Source organism: Cupressus sempervirens, chromosome 7 (genome assembly GCF_028749045.1).
Source record: "Cupressus sempervirens isolate cs-2001-9-10 chromosome 7, ASM2874904v1, whole genome shotgun sequence".
NCBI classification, from domain to species: Eukaryota; Viridiplantae; Streptophyta; class Pinopsida; order Cupressales; family Cupressaceae; genus Cupressus; species Cupressus sempervirens.
The window spans coordinates 590,755,683-590,776,992 of record NC_143124.1 but is presented as its reverse complement, the minus strand read 5'-3'; the positions used below and the strand labels follow the sequence as shown (position 1 = coordinate 590,776,992).

General features: G+C 35.8%; 1 protein-coding gene across 1 annotated transcript in view; it reads right to left on the bottom strand.

Moving 5' to 3' along the window:
• OS9 (ER lectin-like protein) overlaps positions 1-19,901 on the bottom strand; it is a 94,214-nt gene extending 74,313 nt beyond the window's left edge. Inside the window, exon 1 of the mRNA XM_089792157.1 lies at positions 19,652-19,901. Coding sequence (XP_089648283.1) covers positions 19,652-19,745 — 94 coding nt within the window. The 5' untranslated portion in view covers positions 19,746-19,901. The remainder of the gene's footprint in view (positions 1-19,651) is intronic.
• Positions 19,902-21,310: the final 1,409 nt, after the last annotated feature.

The window sequence follows — 21,310 nt, the reverse complement described above, 5'->3', positions numbered from 1 at the left end:
AGAGAGCTAAATAAAACTCTAATAAGTGAACTTGGCTGAAAACAACATGCATTTAAATATAAAGTGCTCAACACCCCTCGAAAGTTTAAATTAAGAAGTAAAATACCTCTAAATGCATTAAATGCAGGAATGGGTCTTGTCAACTGAAGGCCTAATGAGGTACCTAACACAAACAAAAGATCTCTCACAAGTGGAGAAAAAAAAGAAATGGGAGGAAAATCCTTTCCAAAAGAAAGAAAAAGAGAATAAAGGACTAAGAAGCCACCACGAAAATGTCCCAAAAGAATAGGAATATGAAGAACCTCTTCTCAGCTCAAAAAAGTTACAGATAATTGTTGAAAAAAGAGTTATACTATTAAAATGAAGAAACTCCTTCGAAACCAAGATGATGATCACGACGAAGAATAGAAGAATCTACATGAGTGTTCAAAATAACACTACGTAAACAATGAACATATGGTGAACAAAGGAAAAACATTTGTCGCTCGAAGATACCAATGGCATGTGAATTTGCATGATGACACAACTTGAGCATGCAAGATTCAATTACTAGTTGAAAATACAAGCAGCAATGACCAACTGAGGATGTTGCCTCTACAAAAATTGGAATGCAAAAGAGTCTATATGGTAAAAGCTCCATCTCATCAAGATATAGCCACTAGATCCAACTAGTGCAAAGGAACAAACACTAAAAATGTAGCTCACTCCAAAGTGAAACCAATGAATCATTAGCACCAACAATAGAATCCCTCCATAATGCTAACGATGGAGAGAGATGACATGTCCAATGAAGTTGTGTCACAAAGCATTGCATGAAGAAGAATATGAATGTGCATAAGAAAGTACTTGCAACTAAAAAGGTTTATACAACCAATTGATGTGAACTTTATGCCACTACAACATATAAAATCGAATACTTAATATTCCTAATGAAAACCGAATCTCCAACTCTCTTGGATAAGGATGTTCATATGTTATACAATGTACATGGATTGTGTGATCAAATGAGACAACCTCAAGGTTCCTTCTTTATTATGGACTTAATTATAATGATGTGATATGCTAGGTATCACAAAGGGAGTTACATTGTTCATTCAATGGATATCAACTACTTTAACTTACTTCCAACAAAACAAGCTGCAAATCTAATCCTAGAATGAAAGAAATTGTGGGTGTCTTTGTGACTATGCGAGAACTAGCCTAGCCATCAACATCAACCAAGCTAGTCTGATCTCCTAAGCCAAATATGATATGTTCAAAGTTCAAACTATTACCAATATATATCAATGTGTAAGCAATAATCAAAGTTAAGCTTATGATTATCACACTTGACCATGCAAGGCAAAAAAACAATCAGCGAACAACTTCACCAAAGATGCATCCACAATCACGTCCATTCAACTAAACACTACTTCTAAACAACACGAGATAAAATCCTAATCTTGAGGAACTGAAGAAACCATGCAATACACCAAAGAAACACAAAATAATCCACCATGAATACCAACAATTAATTAGTAATTACTCCAATAGCATTACGGAAACAATTTGAACAAAGTTCTCTCTCTTATTAATGATAGGAGTGGGGTTTAAATAGGAGCCCTATTTACGATAAACAATGACGATTGATTTGAAACCAATGGCACAAATTAACTCAGATAACCCTAATTAGGTTTGCTACAATCATTAAATACATAACCAATGATGATGAGGCACCACCCTATGGGCCAATGAAATTACATTCCATATCCCTTTGAGGATGAACAAATGAGAAAATAATATGTTCCTCATGTCCATTTTTGAATGATTTTGATTGAGTGATCTTCGAGATGTCAACTCAGAGCTCTTTGATAGGTTAAGTCATAGTTTGTAAACTTCGACTTAGAGAGTATGCGGCAAGCCCAAAATTTCAACTCAGAGAAAACTCAATGAAAACTTAGTAAAAAATCAGCAACTTGGAAAGAACTAAAACTAAAATCTGTTAATGAAACTTTTTTTTTTGTAAAGTTCAATTACAAAATTTTTAAATTAAAAATCGACATCTTTAAAAAGAAAATGCATGGTTTTATCGCAAAAAAAGCATGTAAAAAGCGCACTTTAACCAGCATTTTACTTACATCGACATTTTTACGCATGGTTTTTGTGTCTATAAAAATGCAAGAGTTAAGCTTGTGAGTAATCACTCCACAAAAAAATAGAGAGTATTTGACAACTTGGGGACTACTCAAAGAGTTTGCAAACTATGGGTTAAATGATACCTGGATGTCACCTCATCTTTTTCATCTTTGATCCTTGTTTCAATTTTTCTTCTCCACCCTCTTTCTTTAGGAAATTCTCTTATTAACCTATTCTTGAAATTGTTCTTGATTTTCTTTAAGTGATGGGTTTCCTCTATTGCTGATGGACACATAAATCTTAATATCCTTGAACGCTTGATGATGACAATCTTTCTCATTTCTAGAACTTTCTTCCTTCCATAATTTTATCATCTCTGCATGGTAAGGTTTTCGCCTTCAATTGGTAGGGCACCCTTGATAGTTTTATCTATTGCATCCTTGGCTTGGAATCCTTTAGCCTTGATCCCTCATAGGGACAAATTGGAGTCCCTACCAACTTATCCTTGAACTGAATCCTATTTAATCCTTCTAAAAAATTCATGTGAACATGGACAAGTTGATCTCCCTATAAGATAGTCCTTATTCTTCATGCATTTGATCATGTCGAAAGTTACCTTGCATAGGGACACATGAATTATTAGAGTAATTAGATATTTTCTAACTAACTCTAGTTTGCTTAAGCTAAAATTTAGACATCTAATAATTAATTATTTTATTAATTATTATGATGCAACCTAGGTTAGAACTTTTTTCGGGTTTCGATCTCCTTTATAAGGATGATCTCTCTTCGTAATTATTAACAAATTCGTTTTTGATAATAGCAATTCATCATTTTTCTCATCAAGAATGTCGCATCTATGGATCTGGCATTTCCAGCCTCCATAGCATTTTTCTTCTCTCTCCTATGATAAGTGTTTGCATGCAGTGATTCTTGGAAGTTGTGGGGTTGATCTGTCATCAACTTCAACATGGTATCACAGCTCCAAATCTTCATGCCCCTGTTTTGTTCTTGAAAGATTTGGCATCGATTTTCAGATCTGTGGCTTTCAATGGATTTTGTATTGGATTTGGGGGAGGGGGGCTATTTTTCGGAGCACTTTGAGCCCAAACGAACATCACCGTTGAGCTCAAAGCACTCGAAAACCTCCAATTCCATATAAAATACATCTAGTTTGGACGTTGTTGAAATTTGAGGCAAAAAAAATTCGCATGTAGGCCATATTGACCTGGGCAAACAAACAGAGGCGATGATATTAAAGTTTTTTTGAAACAAAATATTTTTTTGTTGTTTCAAAAATATTTTAATTATTTATGGGAGAAGGTGCAACTATTTTTTGGTATTGTTTTTATACATGAAACAAAAAATGTATATTTTGTTTTCAACGTATGAAAGGCCACCTTTATTTTTAAGGTACCTATGCCTGGCAACGTCTCCTTGGGCTCTATTGTGACAGACTTGCCAGGCCCATCTACAATCTCCAACACAAACTCCAGCACAAGCAAAGCTTTTAGCTTTGAAGAAAATCCACGTCATCCTAGCTGGTTTCACCTTCATCGACACCTTTTACTGGAAGCTCTGACTCATTTTTTGGGGTCTAACTTGGCCTTCATGTATTACACCACCCATGGAGCAATTTGTTTGGGAGGCATGTGTACTGCGCGCCCATTTTGGGAGATGACACCATTTGTGGCGAATATTTTTTAGACCGCAACACCTACCTTCCCTCCACACAAGCGCCAATTGACTTAGAGACTCCCATACCTTCATGCTCATGTAAAGGGTGGCATCAATCTCGGCCAAGTTTGCAGACCTTTAAAGGATGCGTTATTGGGTGGTGTGCGTCTATGCGGTTTGGGTTATCTAATTGGGCAGTGGCAGAACAAGTCACCAATGGTGACTGCATGAAAAGGAGTCAAGTTGATGCCTTTGTTTTTGGAAGGAACCTATTTTGGAGCCCATGCTAGCTGTGGGGAGCGAGATTAGCACGTAACATCCGTTGCATTGGCAAATCCTTGCTAAGATCTTTGCCATTGATGCGCCGTAATCTACCTCCGGCTCTACCTGAATCCACCGATGGATGTGCCAGAAGATCCATCGCACATGCACCATTCCAATTGATTGGTTTGGGAGGACTTATAGATTGGCTTTCCTCTTTTGCAATGTTTTTTCTATTGGAAATTTGCATTTTGAAGGGGATTTGCATGCAGTCAATTTAAACTTTAGCATCTAAGATTGTCTAGAGCGCCTTTTAATGTTGATATGGTTCAATAGTTTTTTATGGGTATGCTTTAGTCGTCATTATCAAATCCCTCGTAAAGATGTTTTGCAAATAGTTGTACTATGATGGACCCCACTTTGAAAGCCCATGCATCTTCTTTAGACCTCGACATGGATTTTTATTGGCAGCTATTTTGGAGGATGATGTTATTTTTTCTCCAAGTCTATTGATGGGATATAGTGTCAAAGTTTTTTACAAGAAGACTTTTTTGGCACATACTTGGCCACTGGTTTTTAATCCGGCACTAGCCCTTTGATCTGGTGACAGTGACTTTTTCATCATCTTTTTTTGTTTCCAACGGCTGGACTCTTTCTCTAGCAAGGGTCAATTTATGGCATTTTCTGCCTCAACGGCCATTTGCCCGTCAAATTTGGGCTCATCACTTGCTGATGTCAGCACCATGTCAGCACTGCATCAGCATATCCTATGACCTCTTCAGGCTCTGTTTGGATCTACCTTCATGTTTTTTGCTCAACCCATTCCAGTGGTGTAGATTATTTTTATGTTTTGATGCTTTTTTATGGTTTTTTCTGCTATCAAAGTCAGGGGTACAATTTTGCACTCTGGGAGACATCTTGAGCATTCGATCTCCAATTTGGGAATTATTTATATCATTGGAAAGGTCTTTCAGATCTCTTTCCAATGATGCTAGTCGTTTTTCTAGATTCTGCTGTAGGCTAATTCTATTCAATCTTTTGCATTTTTGCATTCTAGTGGATATCTTGGTTGTTTCAAGTCTGAGAATCAATTTTGTTGTTTCTGATGATTCGCCATGATTTGTACTATCTATTGTATTAGTCTATTTAGACATCATTTGTATGCATTCTTGCAAACGCACTAAGATAAAGTTTCATACTGAATCTTTATTTTCACTTCAATAGTTTTGCCTTGTTTTGTCTTCTGATTCGAGCAGTGTCATATAAGGACACTCGTGCAAATTATTGTATTCTTGGGATTCACCATATCTTGTGCCTTATTGTACATGCGCTACTCATGATTGAAGTGTCATGGGGGGTTGATGTTTTGCCTTTGTTTGCCATCTTCCTTTGTCCAGTGAGTGTCCCTTCCGTAACATTAGCCTCATGACATGACTGAGATTAATCACCTCACACACGTGTACTATTTTGCGCATCTTGATCATGTTTCCTTGACATGCAGTTATTTTGACCCACTTTTCCAGTTGCCTATCACCTCACCCTTGTCTGCATTAGGGGGGTTCTTCTATTGTTTCTCATACTTCCTTGGTTTGTTTCTCATACTTCCTTGGTTTGATTGATCAGCTCTTCAAGCTTCAGTGTTTCATGTCATCTATATCTTTGAGTTCAGTTGATTGCCTTTATGTGCCTCTTGATTCGATTGCAGTCTTCTCTACCTAGTCAAGTTCTATTTCAGTGGAGGTTCTTCAAATCAACAATTACTTTTGACAGAGCTTTGCAGCTTCTACATGCTTCAGTGGTGTTCTTCATGATCATCTTTTGTTCCTATCTTCCGGGACATTCCCCAGTTTGGAGGCTTCTTCAGTCCTTCACTAGTTTCTTTTTAGCATTATTTCTATCTGTTTTTGGAGTAGGGTTTTTCCCATGTGGTTTTCTCTATTTCTCCTCTTTTCAGAAATTTGGTTGTGCTTGGGTACCTCATCAGGCCTTGTTGCTGGGACCTAAATCTACTTTCTTTAGTAGTTTCTAGGTTTTTAGCTACTCCCTAAGTTTATCTTAAGGGGGGGTGTTGGAGTAATTAGATATTTTCTAATTAACTCTAGTTTTCTTAAGCTAAACTTTAGGCATCTAATAATTATTTCTTTTATTAATTATTATGATGCAACCTAGGTTAGACCTTTTTGGGTTTCGATCTCCTTTATAAGGACAATCTCTCTATGTAATTATTAAAAAATTCGTTTTTGATAATAGCAATTCATCTTTTTGCTCACCAAGAATGTCTCATCTATGGATCTGGCATTTCCAACCTCCATAGCTTTTTGCTTCTCTCTTCTGTGACAAGTGTTTGCATGAAGGTGATTCTTGGGAGCTGTGGGGTTGATCTGTCATCAACTTCAACATGAATGTCCTTCAATTTGAAATTGAACTTGCCTATAAACTCCTTACTTTTAAATCGAACCTCATCCACATCCCTACTTGATGAGATCTTGATCTTGAATCCTCTGTGTCCTTGAATGTATCAAGTTCTTTTTTCTTTGAGGAATTATCCATGTCGTAATTGCCTTGTTGAATTCTTCCTTCCTTATCCACTTCCCTGCATTATCTCAAAGTGGTGTCCTTTGACCTTGATTGCTTTAGGCTAGTCCTCTTTCATTGTTTTCCTAGGCCTTGAGCTTGAACACGTCTTCAACCTTCTTTTGTTCACTTCCTTGCAATTGTCCCTACCTTTGGCCCAAACATGATTCCTGCTACAAAGCTCAAAGTCAGGTATGTTTTTAAGGGGCTCAAATAAGGAACGCATTTCAGAGCTTTGAAACATTTGATTTAATCCTTAAACCCAACTCAAAGACTTCGAAAATTTATGGACATGTGCTGCTAATAAAATATGGATTTGAAGAAGGCCCAAAATAAGTTCATTTATCCTAAAATGCACTGGTTTTGTAGAGAAAAATCAGACTTCTGAAGTTAATAAATTCTGAAAACTAAGTTTGAGGGCTTAGCTTGGAGACTAACTAATTTAAAGAAACGAAATAGTGCCGTTGCTGCTACAATCTTAGAAAAATCAGAATTTTTAATTCATGAAATCTAAGAAATTTTGTGAGGACGTGTGTTTGAAGACATCGTCTACAAATAGGTGTAATCAGATTGTTAGGAGTCTTAGGACATCAAAACACGAATTGACTTATTTAGACTTTAAAAATCAAGGATCAAAACTCTTCATTAATGCACAACCTCTGATTTTTTTAGCACAAACATGCAACATGCCCAAAAACAAGGAAATCAATGCACTATTTAGCTAAATATCACTCCAAACATGCATTGTGACGCCTGCTAATGGGAAGCAAGTCTTAGGATCACATTAGAATAATATTATATTTACTATAATGGTCATCTTAGGTTCTATATTTAAGTTCAGATACTTTTAGACTTTTAGTGCTTTAGTCCGCTATTTTTAGTGTCACTATTTCTTGACTTTTGCCTTGTAATTTGTTATTTAAGGAGTCTCCCTCTCCTCAGATTAATGCAATCATGAATTCCATTTTTTATGCTCGTTCCATTTTTTACAATTTCAAAGTATCTGAGCAGGTCAATGGGGTTTCGAAAAAACTGGCAATTTTTTTATCAAAAATTTGTACTCTTCTGATCTGGAATTTTTTACAGAAATTACATTTTCAATTTCTTTTATATAAATATTGGAGAAATTCAAAATTGATTTTTTTCAATTTTTGCAATCTATCCTAAATTTGACCAGGGTTTACTGCAAATCAATAGGCATCCAATTTATTTCTGTAATTCATGTTCTTACATGGGAGTAAATCTTTTTGCATAGCAGCCCAAGTTTGTTTTTAGGTTGCATCTAGTCTTGGTCATCAAGATTTTTGGCAGACAACTGCATGCCCAATTTTTCCTCACCTGCAACCTGATTTTTTTGGTTATATCCACGTATTTGTTTTTTTCCCATTTTTGACAGTTTGTGGCAGAAAATATCAATTTTTTTCAAGCTTTGGTGTCAACAGTAGGAGGCCAAATGCCCGGGATTTGGCCAAACATCTTCAAGCCAAGTATCAATTTTTTTCAAGCTTTGGTATGAACAGAAAGAGGCAAAATGCCCAGGATTTGGCCAGAGATACTCAAGCTCAAATTAAGCTGTTTCACAAAGGTTAATAACTGCATTTTTTTGTTTGGTTGCTACACAAAGGAAGTCACGCAAGACCTTTTTTTCAGTTAGCAACTGCAAAAAGTCCGTCATTTTTTTCTTCTGAGATTTTCAACAACCTTTCAATAAAATCTCTGCCTTCCACCTAAGCCATATCAATTTGTCTGTTTGTGCAAGAGAGTCATTTTTTGTCTACACCCGCCTTCACAACCACACCTTCTGGATTTTATTTATGGGATTTTATTTCTAAATTTTTGTGGTCAAACTCTAATCTAATTTTTGGGGTTTTCTGTTTCTACATATTTCAACCCTAAGCCTAATTAGGGTTTTTTATTTTTTGGGGTTTATACAATTTTTTATCCTTAAAATTATTATACGATGGGTTTATTTAATTTTTCCCCTTAAAAATATTGGGAGGGTTTTAATAATTTTTACCTCAAAAATCATCAAGTGTGTTTTCATAAATTTTTTCCCTTGAAAAAATTAAGTTGGGTTTTCATAATTTTTTCCTCTTAAAACAATTCAGTTGGGTTTTACCATTTTTCCTCAAAAACAAAGTTTCGTATACCTTGATCCATACTCTACTTATGTTGGGCTTCCATCGATTTTTCTCCTCAAAAATCCTTTTGGTTTCTATAATAGGTGAAGTTCGTATGTAATGTTATTTCAAGGTTTTTGCCATTTTCCTCTGAAAACACAATGCCTTGTACTCTTGAAATCATGGGATTTTGCAGTCTGTTCTGAAGCATTTCACTCATTTGCAATAGTTTGGAGGGTTCCGCAGCTACTTTTTGGCTTCTGTAATATGCAAAGTTTGCATGCGATGTTATTTTAAGGTTTTTGTCGTTTTTCCATGAAAACACAATGCTTTGTACTCTTCAAATCATGGTATTTTGCAGTCCGTTCTGGGACATTCTGCTCCTTTGCAATAGTTTGGAGGGTTCCGCAACTGCTCTCAGTGTGTATTTTTGTTTCTAGGGAAGGACAGTTCAGTTATCCAACATCAGGTTGGGTGTTTTTGTGATCATTTTTTATCACCAATTTTGCAGATTCTAGGAGGGTCAGTGCAAGGGTCTGGCAAGCTGTACTCTCTCGTTGCACATCATTCTGAAGAAGGGGACCTCCGTTTTTTTCCTAGGCTACTCTTGGTCATTAACATTCTGTAGATCCGGAGAGGGTCTTGGCAACAGCAGAATGTTCTGAAGAATTTGTGACCACAAGACACGTATAGTCTTTTGTAGGGTAGTATGACCTTTAATGAGGGCATTAAAATAATATTATATTTGCTATAATGGTCATCTTAGGTTCTATATTTAGAAATAGATATTTATAGCGCTTTAGTCTGTTATTTTTAGTGTCGCTATTTTCAGTGACTTTTGCCTTGTAATTTGATATTGAAGGACATCTCCTCAATTTGATGCATCCATGAATTCCGTCCATTCTGTTTTTAACAATTTTAAATCAGACAGATTTTTTAGACAAATTCTGAGAAGTCTGAAGACATCCGTCCACTCTTACAACTAGTGGCTTAGACTTAGCAAAAAATCTCATTAATTAACTGAAGCACGTTCCAATGAAGGTTTAAGGATTAGAAATGAAAGAACAAACTTTCTAAAACAATGTAAATCTGATTTCTGAAGACAAGGTTGAAACTTACCCCCTTTTGGATGACTTTCCTCTTTAAGTTCAGTTATTTTGCATAAGCACGGCCCCTTAACACTCAACAATAGTCATTGGGGTGATTGGGCAAGTTATGAATTTATTGTGATTTTTTCAAAGATCACTCCTGTTTAGGTAGGTTTCGGATTTTGTCTCAGGACTAATGCCTTATCTGCCCTCAAGTTATCATTAACTTGGACTTAACCTCCAAAAAAGGTCGGCAAATAATGTAGATTGGATTTGATGCCCATAAACAACCTGGGAATTTTTCAATAAAAACCAAACATTTTGACAAAATTTGCAGACTAGTCTGAAAATTCACCCACATTTAGCCCATTGGATGCCTTAGTTTGGTCTTCAAACTCAAGCTTTTGCTTCCCAAAAGTGTAATTTTAGATTTTGGTCTGCAGAACTCTTACCTATAGGCCTTTCTTGCCTCCAAATTGATCGCAAAAAATCAGAATTTGCCTCTCATATAGCCTGCAATCAGTCTTGAACAGATTTTGTGTTTGAGGAAATTTCTATATCTCTTTCCAAAATCAACTTCCTCGGGGAAAAACTCACATTTAAATCTGAATGTGCTTAGATTTCCATCTTGCATTGTGGATTCCCTCTTTGAAAGCTAAAAAACTCTGATTTTACATCAGCAACCACACCACATCAGATTTGTTGGTCAAGGTTTGTATTCATCTTCACTACCAAGGTTCGATTTTAGCCCTCTTGTCCTTGGACTATTTCTTCTCCCAGCTCTTTGGTTTTTCTTCTTACGCCCTTTTGGCCTTCAAAGTCAATCCTTCATTGTTTTTGCATGAATATTGCTGCTAGATGCGTCTTTTAAAGAGGTTTTGGGCTGGACTTTCACTCACATGGCCAATGTGCAATTAAAAACCCCACCTTGAAACTTATATTTAGTTTATATCCCTTTTTATTTATTAATCTTCACTTTTGCTACTAAGGGAAATCAACTTCTGTAAGGATCATAATCAAGTTGCATTATTTTCGAAGTCCATAAATTACCATCACCAAAAGGGGAAACTCATCCAAATTCCATTTCGATTAAATTCCTTATCCATAAGGGAAAATCAATCCCTATAACAATTATTATAGTTCTACACTTAGAATTTTTTGCCTTAATTTACCCACAAAGGGGAAATTTGGTCTCCATAAGGATTCCAACTTGCGTGACTTTAATTATCCATGTGGGGAAAATCGACTTTCATTTAGATAGCAAAAATCTTGTACTTAGAATATTTTTACTTGTCCTCAATAGCTTCCAAGGGGAATATCGACCTCCATCTAGACTTGGGGGATTTCTATGTTCATCTAGGCAAGGAAAAAATTCTAAGCCCAAAGGGAAAATCGATCTGCTTCTGAATTTTTCACTTTGTTCCAACACTTAAGACTTTTTTTTTTTTTAATTATTGCAAATATCTCTTCAAGTGGGGAATTTTTTCATCCATCTGGATTTTCATGATTTTCGTAAGGATTTTTCGCATCTTAAGTATGGTAGATCAATTTTTATAAGGGTTTTAAAGCCCTTATGCATAAAATATCTTTATACTATATTTTGGAATATTTGATTAGCCAAAATATTAGTCCACTTAAAATTTTGTATCTCAACTCACTACAACTTGATCCTGAAGAACCTTAATCTGAACATTCCAATTGCATTACATAACCCAACTTGATTACTCAACACTTCCTCGATCTTTTGAGCTCTGAATTGCTACCTCAACTGCCAAAACCTAATGACTATGAACAAAAAGAGGGATCCCCATTTGCAATGGGGCGATGGTGTGAAAAGCTCATAACACAACCAATGCACTCACACATGAAACAAGAATCACTAGGATTTTGTGTCATTATGCAGGGACACTCATCAGACTAAGGTGTGATGGCCAAACAAGGCATGTCACACAACCCCTCATGTCACTTTATAATACAGGACAAGTACAAAATAAGGCACAACAGAATGTATCAAATCCCTAAAAACCATACACGAGTGACACGTTATCTTAATGCATCTACAAACAGTAAATGCATGTACAAGATGTTCAAAATGCCCAAATAAGGAAAAGTGAAAGAAGTTTGTGTAGAACAACCTGAGTGAAGCCACCCAACATAAACAAAAAGTTTCCACAAGCCAAAACAACTAAGTACGTATCTAGAATGTGAAGACACAAAAAAAACAAAAAAATTATACCTAGAGAAAAATCTAGAAAAAATGCATGGATAGATGTGAAAAACTCAAAGAGACCTCTCAAAGACCGCAAGAATCGCAGAAAATGGAGGAAATGGTAAAAAGATATCAGCTCGAGAGTGAACAAACACATCTGGCTTCAACATGCTATTCTTACATCCAAAGGACACCAGCATCATTGGATATCTCTTTATATCAGCTTTCCAATGATATCTAATTTGCAAAAAAATGGACATCTTATGCAAAAATTAAGGCCAAAAGAATACATGCAAAATTTAACCAACTGACAACTAACAAACACAGCCCTTGCAACTTGATTTCAGCACAAATCACTCACTAAATGTAAAAACAGGCAGATACCCAGATGGTCATTTAAGGCCAAGAAAATGCCCTAAAACATTTTCTCAAAAAAATAGCAGAAATTAAGGCCAAAAGAATACATGCTAAATTAGCGAAAAAATGGACATCTTATGCAAAAATTAAGGCCAAAAGAATACATGCTAAATTTAGCCAACCGACAACTAACAAGCACAGCTATTGCAACTTGATTTCAGCACAAATCACTCACAAAATGTAAAAACTGGCAGATACCCAGATGGTCATTTAAGGCTAAGAAAATGCCCTTAAACATTTTCTCAAAAAAATTGCAGAAATAAAAAATTTACTTCATTTTTTAAGGGTTATTTTTAACCATTTTTTGTTTTTAAATTTCCTGACAAACTATGATGAATTTGACAAAACGAAGGGTACTTGTTTTTTCATGCCCAAGAAAAAAAGCTAGAAATTATTTTTCTCCAAGATGAGGTAATTTATAGATTTTCAAAAATAACCCACTTATAGATCTACAAAAAAGGGTAGATTTGGTGACCTCATAATGTTTTTAAGAAAAAAAAAAACCTCGAGGATTAAGAAGGGGTTTGTTGAATCCACGCTCTAATACCATGTTTAGTTTTGCAAAACAAACAACTAAAAGATCAAATGGCAAACAAAGAACACCTTCCACAAATGAGAGCAGCAAGAAAGATATGCTATATTCCTCAAAAGCAAAAGATACTTAGTGAATGATACAATGCACAATGACTTGCTTTATAGAAAGCAAGAAAAGCCCTCGTCTAAAATCAGAAAAGCAAATAGAATTTAAATAAAGCTCAACCAAGTGAACTTAAGCTATATAGAATGCTCTAACACCACCTCTACATTCAGCATTACCACCCTTCATCAAGAGATTAACTTTGAGCCACATCTGAATAATTTTCTTAAAGAGGGATTGCTATACAAGTTGGGGAAGTTGAAAGTACCAAAAGGAAAGACGTTGCTGTTTTTGCATGAGGCTCATACCTCAAAAGCTTTGGGTATATTTTAGTGTTGTAAAGACATCAGCTAACCATCAAAGGTGGGTGTTTTGGCCATATATGTTAGTAGACATCTCAAGATCACTTAGAGATGCAAGCTGTCATGTATAATAAAGCAAGCCAATCAATTGTAAGTTATGGCTGTAACAATCACTTCCAGCACATTCAAGAGGCCATGGGAGAGTATCTAAGAGACTTCATAGGAAGAGGCATTCTAATGTTCAAGAGAGTGTGATTACCCCTCCATAGCGGCAGCTAATTGTAGGTGGAGACATTCTAATGTTAAATAGAGGGTGCAATTATTCCTTCACAGAGATGGCTAGTTTCACTTGGATGTGCGATCAATGCTTGTCAAAGAACTCTTAAGGGCAGGGAAGCAGGAAAACTGTTTTTAATTCATGTGCAGGATCACTTTGGTGGAATGCTAAGTCACAAGGTTCGAGTTCGACAACTATGAAGTTCAGATCAAATTCAACATTAAATTCACCTTATGTAATTTTCAAAAAAATATAAATAGATGTTATTAATATTCAAATTATTAAGAAGTAATATAATAATAAACAAATTATAAATATACAAAATATAAATATTTTAACTTTTGATAATAAATAAGCATAAAAATTATGAATATGTCGTTCTATTTTTTCTTTGATAAATAAGATAAAAATATTTAAAATAAAGTAATATAATTATTAATAACAAATAAACATAACACTAATGTTTTAATAAATATTACAAATAAACTTAAATCTTTAAATAAACTTAGATCATTAAATAAAAAAAATCTTCAAACCTAAAAAACTCAACAAGTTTTAATCGAATACAACAGCAATTTTATTGTCGTACAAATTCATGACGAACTTTTACGATTTTTTTAATTTTTTACAGGTTCATCGAATTTCAAACTTGTAGCCGAAAGTTTGGCGAACCTTGTGACTTAGGCGGAAAGAAGTTTTGGTATACACAACAAGAGAAGATAGACAAGCCAGTTGCCAAAATGCCAATCACCGCAACTAATTTCTTAATACTTAAATAAACATTTAATTAATAATGCAAGTCATTGAAATTCAAACTGCAGAAACAATAAACAGAAGCGTACACAAATATTTACTCTTCATGACCTGTTTTTCAGTCCTTCAAAAAACATGCAAGGAAACCTTCACAGCTGATATAACTCACAGTTGCACAGATACATGTCTTACATTCAGTTTTCCAATCCTTAGGAAATCTTAGTCTTTCAAATCCTTTGATAGGTAATCTTAATAAAAAATGCTTACAATATTCGATCTAGCTCCTAACTTTGATAAAGTGAGTTTCAGCTGCCTTGTCAAAGAATAGGATATATTTCCTTCAAGTACAGTGTAATCAAGAGATCCAACAGATGGGATGCACATTTGTAGATGGATAATAAATTGCTTTTTATGCAGCTGTTAGAATTTGGAGGACTATTCAAGGGTATTCTGCAGTTACATCAGTGGAACCATTCTGATTTTCCCCCCAGAGAGTGATGTGAAAACTCAAGTCATTTCTTGTTCCTATTCTGAGCATTTGTGAAGACTGAAATCTGGAAGAGCATTGCTAAAATTATCAACAATAACAGATAGGTATTTCTTAATTATAACTTTGAATAGTGTTTATGAATTTATTAGCTAATCAATTTAATTACGTAGGGAAGCCAGAAGAGTGAATAATGTATGCTTCTGGCACTGTTCTGTATATTTCTCTTCAGGAATAGTTTATTCTATGAACTTTTAGTAATATCTCTTGAATGGCTCCAGGACGTATCAAAGGAAAATGAGGGATGCTTGGTGGTGTAATGAGTCCTGTAAGTGATTGTTTGAGGCCCGCAGAGAAGAATTTTCAGGCCAGTGCAGATGTTATAGAGGACGTGCAGAAGGGACTGCTTTGGCTTAAGAACATTGAGCAGCATGTAGGAGGGGAATTCTCAGGTCTATAATCTTATGGAGGATCAGTACCAGAAATTTTTATTGGACCAAACATGGAATATCAGCCAATCTTGCATCAGTTGAATCATGCTGTTTGATTGGTGATATCCATGAAAGAACTCTTTATGTGGACAATCTGGGAGATTCATGTGTTATTTGATGTTTAGACAATCTGGTTGCTCTGCCAGGGTTGTACAGTTTTCTCCAGCAGTCATTGATTTCAAAGTCCAATTTTCTGAGGTGTCCTCATTAGCTTCATGGCTGAAGGCCAAAGAATGAAGACTCGGACTATCTTGTGATCATTTTCTTCTAAGAGGAGGAAGTGACATTTAGAGGGAGCTCGAGTGCGCAGGGAGAGTGTCAAATCACTTTGCTAAGAATCAACAAGCTTGTCTATCAGTGTAACTGCTTGTTTGGTTTGAAATCAGCTCAATTTTGTTATGATAATCAAAACAGTGAGAATGCTGCCCCTGCTGAGAGGGACCCTCCATTCAGAGGGAGTCTGATTGACCATCACAGGCAACCTTGGACGAGGAGGTCAAAAGGTTGATATCTATCTCAAAGAGAGACGCATTTATTAATGAGTTCTTCTCTGCAAGAGAAGTTCGAGGTGCAATCCCTTGTTAATGAGTTCTTCTCCGCGAGAGAAGTTCGAGGCGAAATCCCTTGTTCCACGCTCTATGAGTGGTAATGGTGGATCCACCCTTTGCAAGTAGGCATGGTGGAAATGCATTCTTCTCTAGGAGAAGTCTGAAGTAAAGCCCTTGTTCCACCCTTTGCAAGTAGGTATGGTGGACCACCCTCTGCAAATAGGCATGGTGAAGATGCATTCTGCTCTAGGAGAAGTTTGAGGTGAAAGCCCTCGTTCCACCCTCTGCGAGTATGTATGGTGGACCGCCCTGTATGAGTAGGCATGGTGGAAGTTGTGTGTGACTCTATGACTTTAACTTGTGCTTTTATGGTTCACCCTCTGGCAGTAGCCATGGTGAATGTCATGCTGACGTAACAACAATTTATTGAGAAAATAAATGGTGAGGTTTTTTGACATTATTTTTGGTTGCAGCTATGTGCACTTGTCATGAGATGACTCACAGAAGATCTCTCTCTTGCTAAGAGGGAGTGTTAATGTTTTAGTAGCTGCAATACATATCTTGCTTACCTGTGATTGTCTATGAATTTATTGCAGTGAGGGTTCGATCTTTCCTGTGCATGATTTGATTCCTATGCATGATTTGAGTCCAAGTTCTCTGATGGCTTTGTGTAGCTCATATTATTGATATTGAGCTGTTTCATTTACTCACTTCATGATCGTGAGTTCTCTGGGTATCAAGCATGGTATCATATCGAAATGATTTGCTGTATTATCAAGGCAGTTTCAAAGATTATTCCAGTTGGTCATTCCTGTCTATGACTTTGCTGCTGAGTCATCTCCATCAGTGTATTATGCCGACAGTTATTTCCTCACTCACGTTAGCTCACTCTCCTTTGTCTGTGATGTGTCTTCACAGATCAGTGGGTTTCAATACATCTGGTGATGTGAAGTTTATTTGACCGGAAATTGATCGATTGGACTTTTCATTGTGTGTATAAGCTTTTAAACCCACATCAAGTTATCGGGCCGACATCAGTTCTACTAATATGGTCAAGCAGGTCTTCCATATTCTCACCTTCTTCACAATGAAGTTATGATGACATGGCAATGAATAATTTCTGAGAGTTCATGTTGATGGTTTTTCTGCTGTCGGTCCATTATCTTTACTAGGCATCATGCATGAATTATGTGGGGTATGGTTGGTGATTTGAGTAGCCGGTTCTTGTGCAAATGCTGTGTTGTATTAAGACATATCCCTCATCGGTGCTAGAGATAGTATGGCTTCTCCAGATTGAAGGAATACAAAATGATAACCTTGGTAACCGCTGTTGCCTCTCTAAGCGTACCGCATGCTTCCTCATGTAGTGTTGGGCATAGTTGTTTTTGTGGCATGGCTATTATCTACAGAAGTGTTTTATATACTCAGGAGTATTGTATAGTTCACTGAAAAAGGATGACTAGAGTTTTCTCGTGCAGTGATTTTTAATGAAGCTCTGATAATTCTGTGATTAAGTTCAACTTCTGTGATAAGTATAATATATGCCAAAGCATCATTGTACATATGATCAGTTAGCATTAGATTTGTTTGGGCAAGTCTGTTTTATTGATGATTCATGATAGTATCTGAGAGATTCTTGAAGTATTTATATTCTTTATTTGAATAGTTAATCTGTATATAAGGCTTTATGATTGACAGTTAAGTGTTATCAATCACAAGCTGGAGAACATTGTACTCAGAGTTTGGGCTCCCAATAAAGTGATAGTTCTTTGTGTGGCTGGGTTTTTCCCTCGAGCAGAAGGGTTTTCCTAGGGTATCTCGGTGTTCTTGTGTTTTGGTATTTTCTGTTATTTGTTAAATGATTTTCTGGTTCTTAAATTTATTATTTAACAAATTAAAACTGAAACTTTTTTGAATTCACAATATGCAATTCCACAATTAAGGTGTGTTTTGGAGATTATTTCCAACGTTTACAGATCAATAGGCTCCTTCATTAACTACAAAAACAACTAGCTTGCCTTATTTATGTCCCAAAACTTCCCTTCATGTGACTGCATCTGTAGCCATAAAAGAAAAGGTGTAAGAACCATCCTTACAGCATGACAAGAACTGTAGTATATACCAACCAAAGCGTTCAGCTAAATTGAAAATTCAAGACAACGAACATAGCAGATCCTATATACATATTAAATACTTCATTAAGCATTGAAAGGAGAAAAAAATAACCAAACAATTGTCAGCTGAGGCTCAAAGTTATTACATCAAGCCAGTAATGTGGAAGCAACTGCAAGAAATCTAGGATGCCAAAGTTGACTTGGACTAGGACCAATGGACTAAACATGGGTTCTCCATTGTTATGCAAGGCAGGAGGCTGCATTCAATATATTGAGACAAGTGGAATGAAATTCTAAAAGCTTAATCACATGGGCTTTCTAGTGGCTTGCTATGGACTACAGAAGCAAAAATCTGCAACTGCATGGGTGGTTCTGAAATATAGAAGTGAGAATAGACTAGTAAAAAGGTGAGCATGGTCCTCAGTTAGTCGCACAGAGACAGCCATGGCATACTAATGGCCTCTTGCAGCCAGCAATAACTAACAGTGGATGGTGCGGCTAGAATGTGCAAACAATATTTTTGAGTACTAGATACTAGATCTAGTTAAAATCGTTAGGGAGACTTCTTATCTATAAAAATGGCCTCTTGTGAGCCTTTCAAGAATCCAGACAAACACGTAGTGCCCTGGAGGCCCCTATACCTGTCCCTGGCAATGTAAACTTCTGACTCTAGTAATGATTTGGCTAAATCTCAGATTCTAGTATCCGAAGCTCCCAGCTGTCACGATAACTACATAGTTTCAAGAAATGGCCCAGGTACAACAGTCATAATATATTAATAAAAACATAAATAGGCGGCGATCAAAAAGCACAGAACTAACTAAATTTCCGCCAATGCCACTGCATCAAGTTTTCAATTAAGAGCATTATGATAGTATGACAATATTATGCGGTTTCCTTTTTTAACCGATAACATAACCCTATGTGATATATATGTCAGGAGTTGAGACTTATTTTGAATTATCTGTTACGAGTGATGTTTTCTTGTGTTAAAATACATATAAATTCACATTATGGTTGATTTTGTTTACATTTATATGTATGGATATTACCCAAAGTGTGTTAAAAATCAGCGAATCCTCGAAACAACACTGTATCATGCCCATTCCCTGATAAAATAGCTTCTAGATGCATGCAAGGGCGTGTCAAACAAATACGACCTGTGCCACACATGGGAAATTGGGGAATCAAAGCAAATAGGGAACAACAAGCTGACGACAGGGAACTTGTTGGATTTGTGAAAACCCTGCCAGCCTCCCCGATAGCGCCATGAAAGAGCAGAGTAATTTCTGCTGGCCAAAAAGTGCAAGCGATGGACCTGACCGATAGCATCTGCGGGATCAGGACAGGTGAGAACTATGTGCTAATAATGAGAAGGCCATATATTTGTTGCAGCCAATTGTCATTGTTGGGAACCAGTAACATAGCACAAAAAAGATATTCTTCCTAGCGTGAACAAAAATGCCGGCCATTCTGGTCTATGTTCTCTATTAGTTTTATTTAAGCTTACATACCATTTGCTAATCTGCTGACAGCTGAATTAAAGCCCGATCTTAATTTGGTGTATGTTAAGATACATACCTGAATTTGGGGAGACGATGCGTTCGGCTGCCGCGCTTCCTCTGAGAAGACAAGCCAACAACACTATGAATAATGATAGATTCATGTGAAACATAGTAGTGTGGAAAATTGGTACCAAGAGAGATCGAGAGCACGAAATTCTGTATCTTCAAATTGCCGTCACACCGCGGAATTCATATTTTTCGAAGAGTCTTTCTGATACGGAAATAGTGGAGAGGAGTTAGAAGGTGCGCAGCAGGCCTTTTCATTCACCGATTGTCTTAATTAAACATAATTTATATCTATTTGTTTAAATTTGAATTTTTTATAATAAATATTTTATTTTTATTGAAGTGGTATAAAAATTTAAAAATTTTGTTTTTTTTTTAATAGAGTCTTGTTATATGTTAAAAAAAAAATTAACTAAAAATAGGGAAACATGTAAAAGATTTTTTATATTAGAAATAAGGAGATCAAAAAAAAAACAAGAGATCACAGAGTATCAGAGTTCAGAGGTCAAGCTTCACACCTTCAAAAATGAAGTATATACAACGAAACAATCGAACAAAATCATAGACCATGACATCAAGTAAAGCACATCAACCTAGGTGTCCACCCAAGCCACCCAGCCCAAGGGGCCATCCATCCACACCACGCTTTTCGGATCTTGAATTTGACTCCGCATGTAAACCATCTCACTAGAAGCATTCTGAGGTCTTCTTTTAATCTCTTTGCTAAACCTATTGAAGATTTGAATGAAAGCATGTATATTATCTAGGTGCAACCTCCAGAAATATCCATTAGTAACCTCATTCGCAAAAAAGGTAGCATGATATATATGTGTCTTATGGTTGGCTCACAATTATCAATTAGATATTTAGAAATTTAGAAGCATTATATCTTATCATTTAAAATATTTTAAATAAATTTATAAACATACATATATTTATATTAAATAAAGTAATATATTATACTAAGATATATTATTTATGATAAAAAAATCAGGGTTTAAAAATAATTTAAAGTCATGTTTACAATTTTATAAAAATTATCAAACTATACATTCGAGAAAAATCAAGTTGTCATCTTAGTTTGAAAGCGAAAAATCAACTAATATGGTCATCAAATTTGAGCTAGTCAAACCCTAAAAGGACAACATGTGGATTTTGGAGAAAACAAGAAACAAAAAAGTGGGGAAAGATTTCATAAGGGAATTTATGCAATTAAGGGACGATTCAAAAGTTTGAACAGTAGTCAGTAATAGAACTCATTTGATCTACTTAAGAAATATGAAAAGGAGTTGAGACAAGGGAAAGAGTCTTTCTTGGAGTTGAGTCATACCATCAACTAGAGATTTATTGAAACTCCAGGTGTAGAATTCCTACTAGCTACTTATTGTAATCACCTAAAAATGGTCATCTAGACTATTAGCCCCCTTTTCAACATTTTGGCTAAATTAATTTAATCACTTACCTAAGCCAAATTGCTAATAATCAATTTATTTGATTATAACCTATAGTTTGACTATGCTATCCTAAGTTCATTATTTGATTAAAAGAACATGTCCCCTTTTAATTAAATAAAAGACCCCATTCTTATAACCCACTTAAAGTGCACACATAAAGTTTTTTTTCTATTTTGCAATTAAAAGAAAAGGCTTTGTGACTTTTGTCTTATATG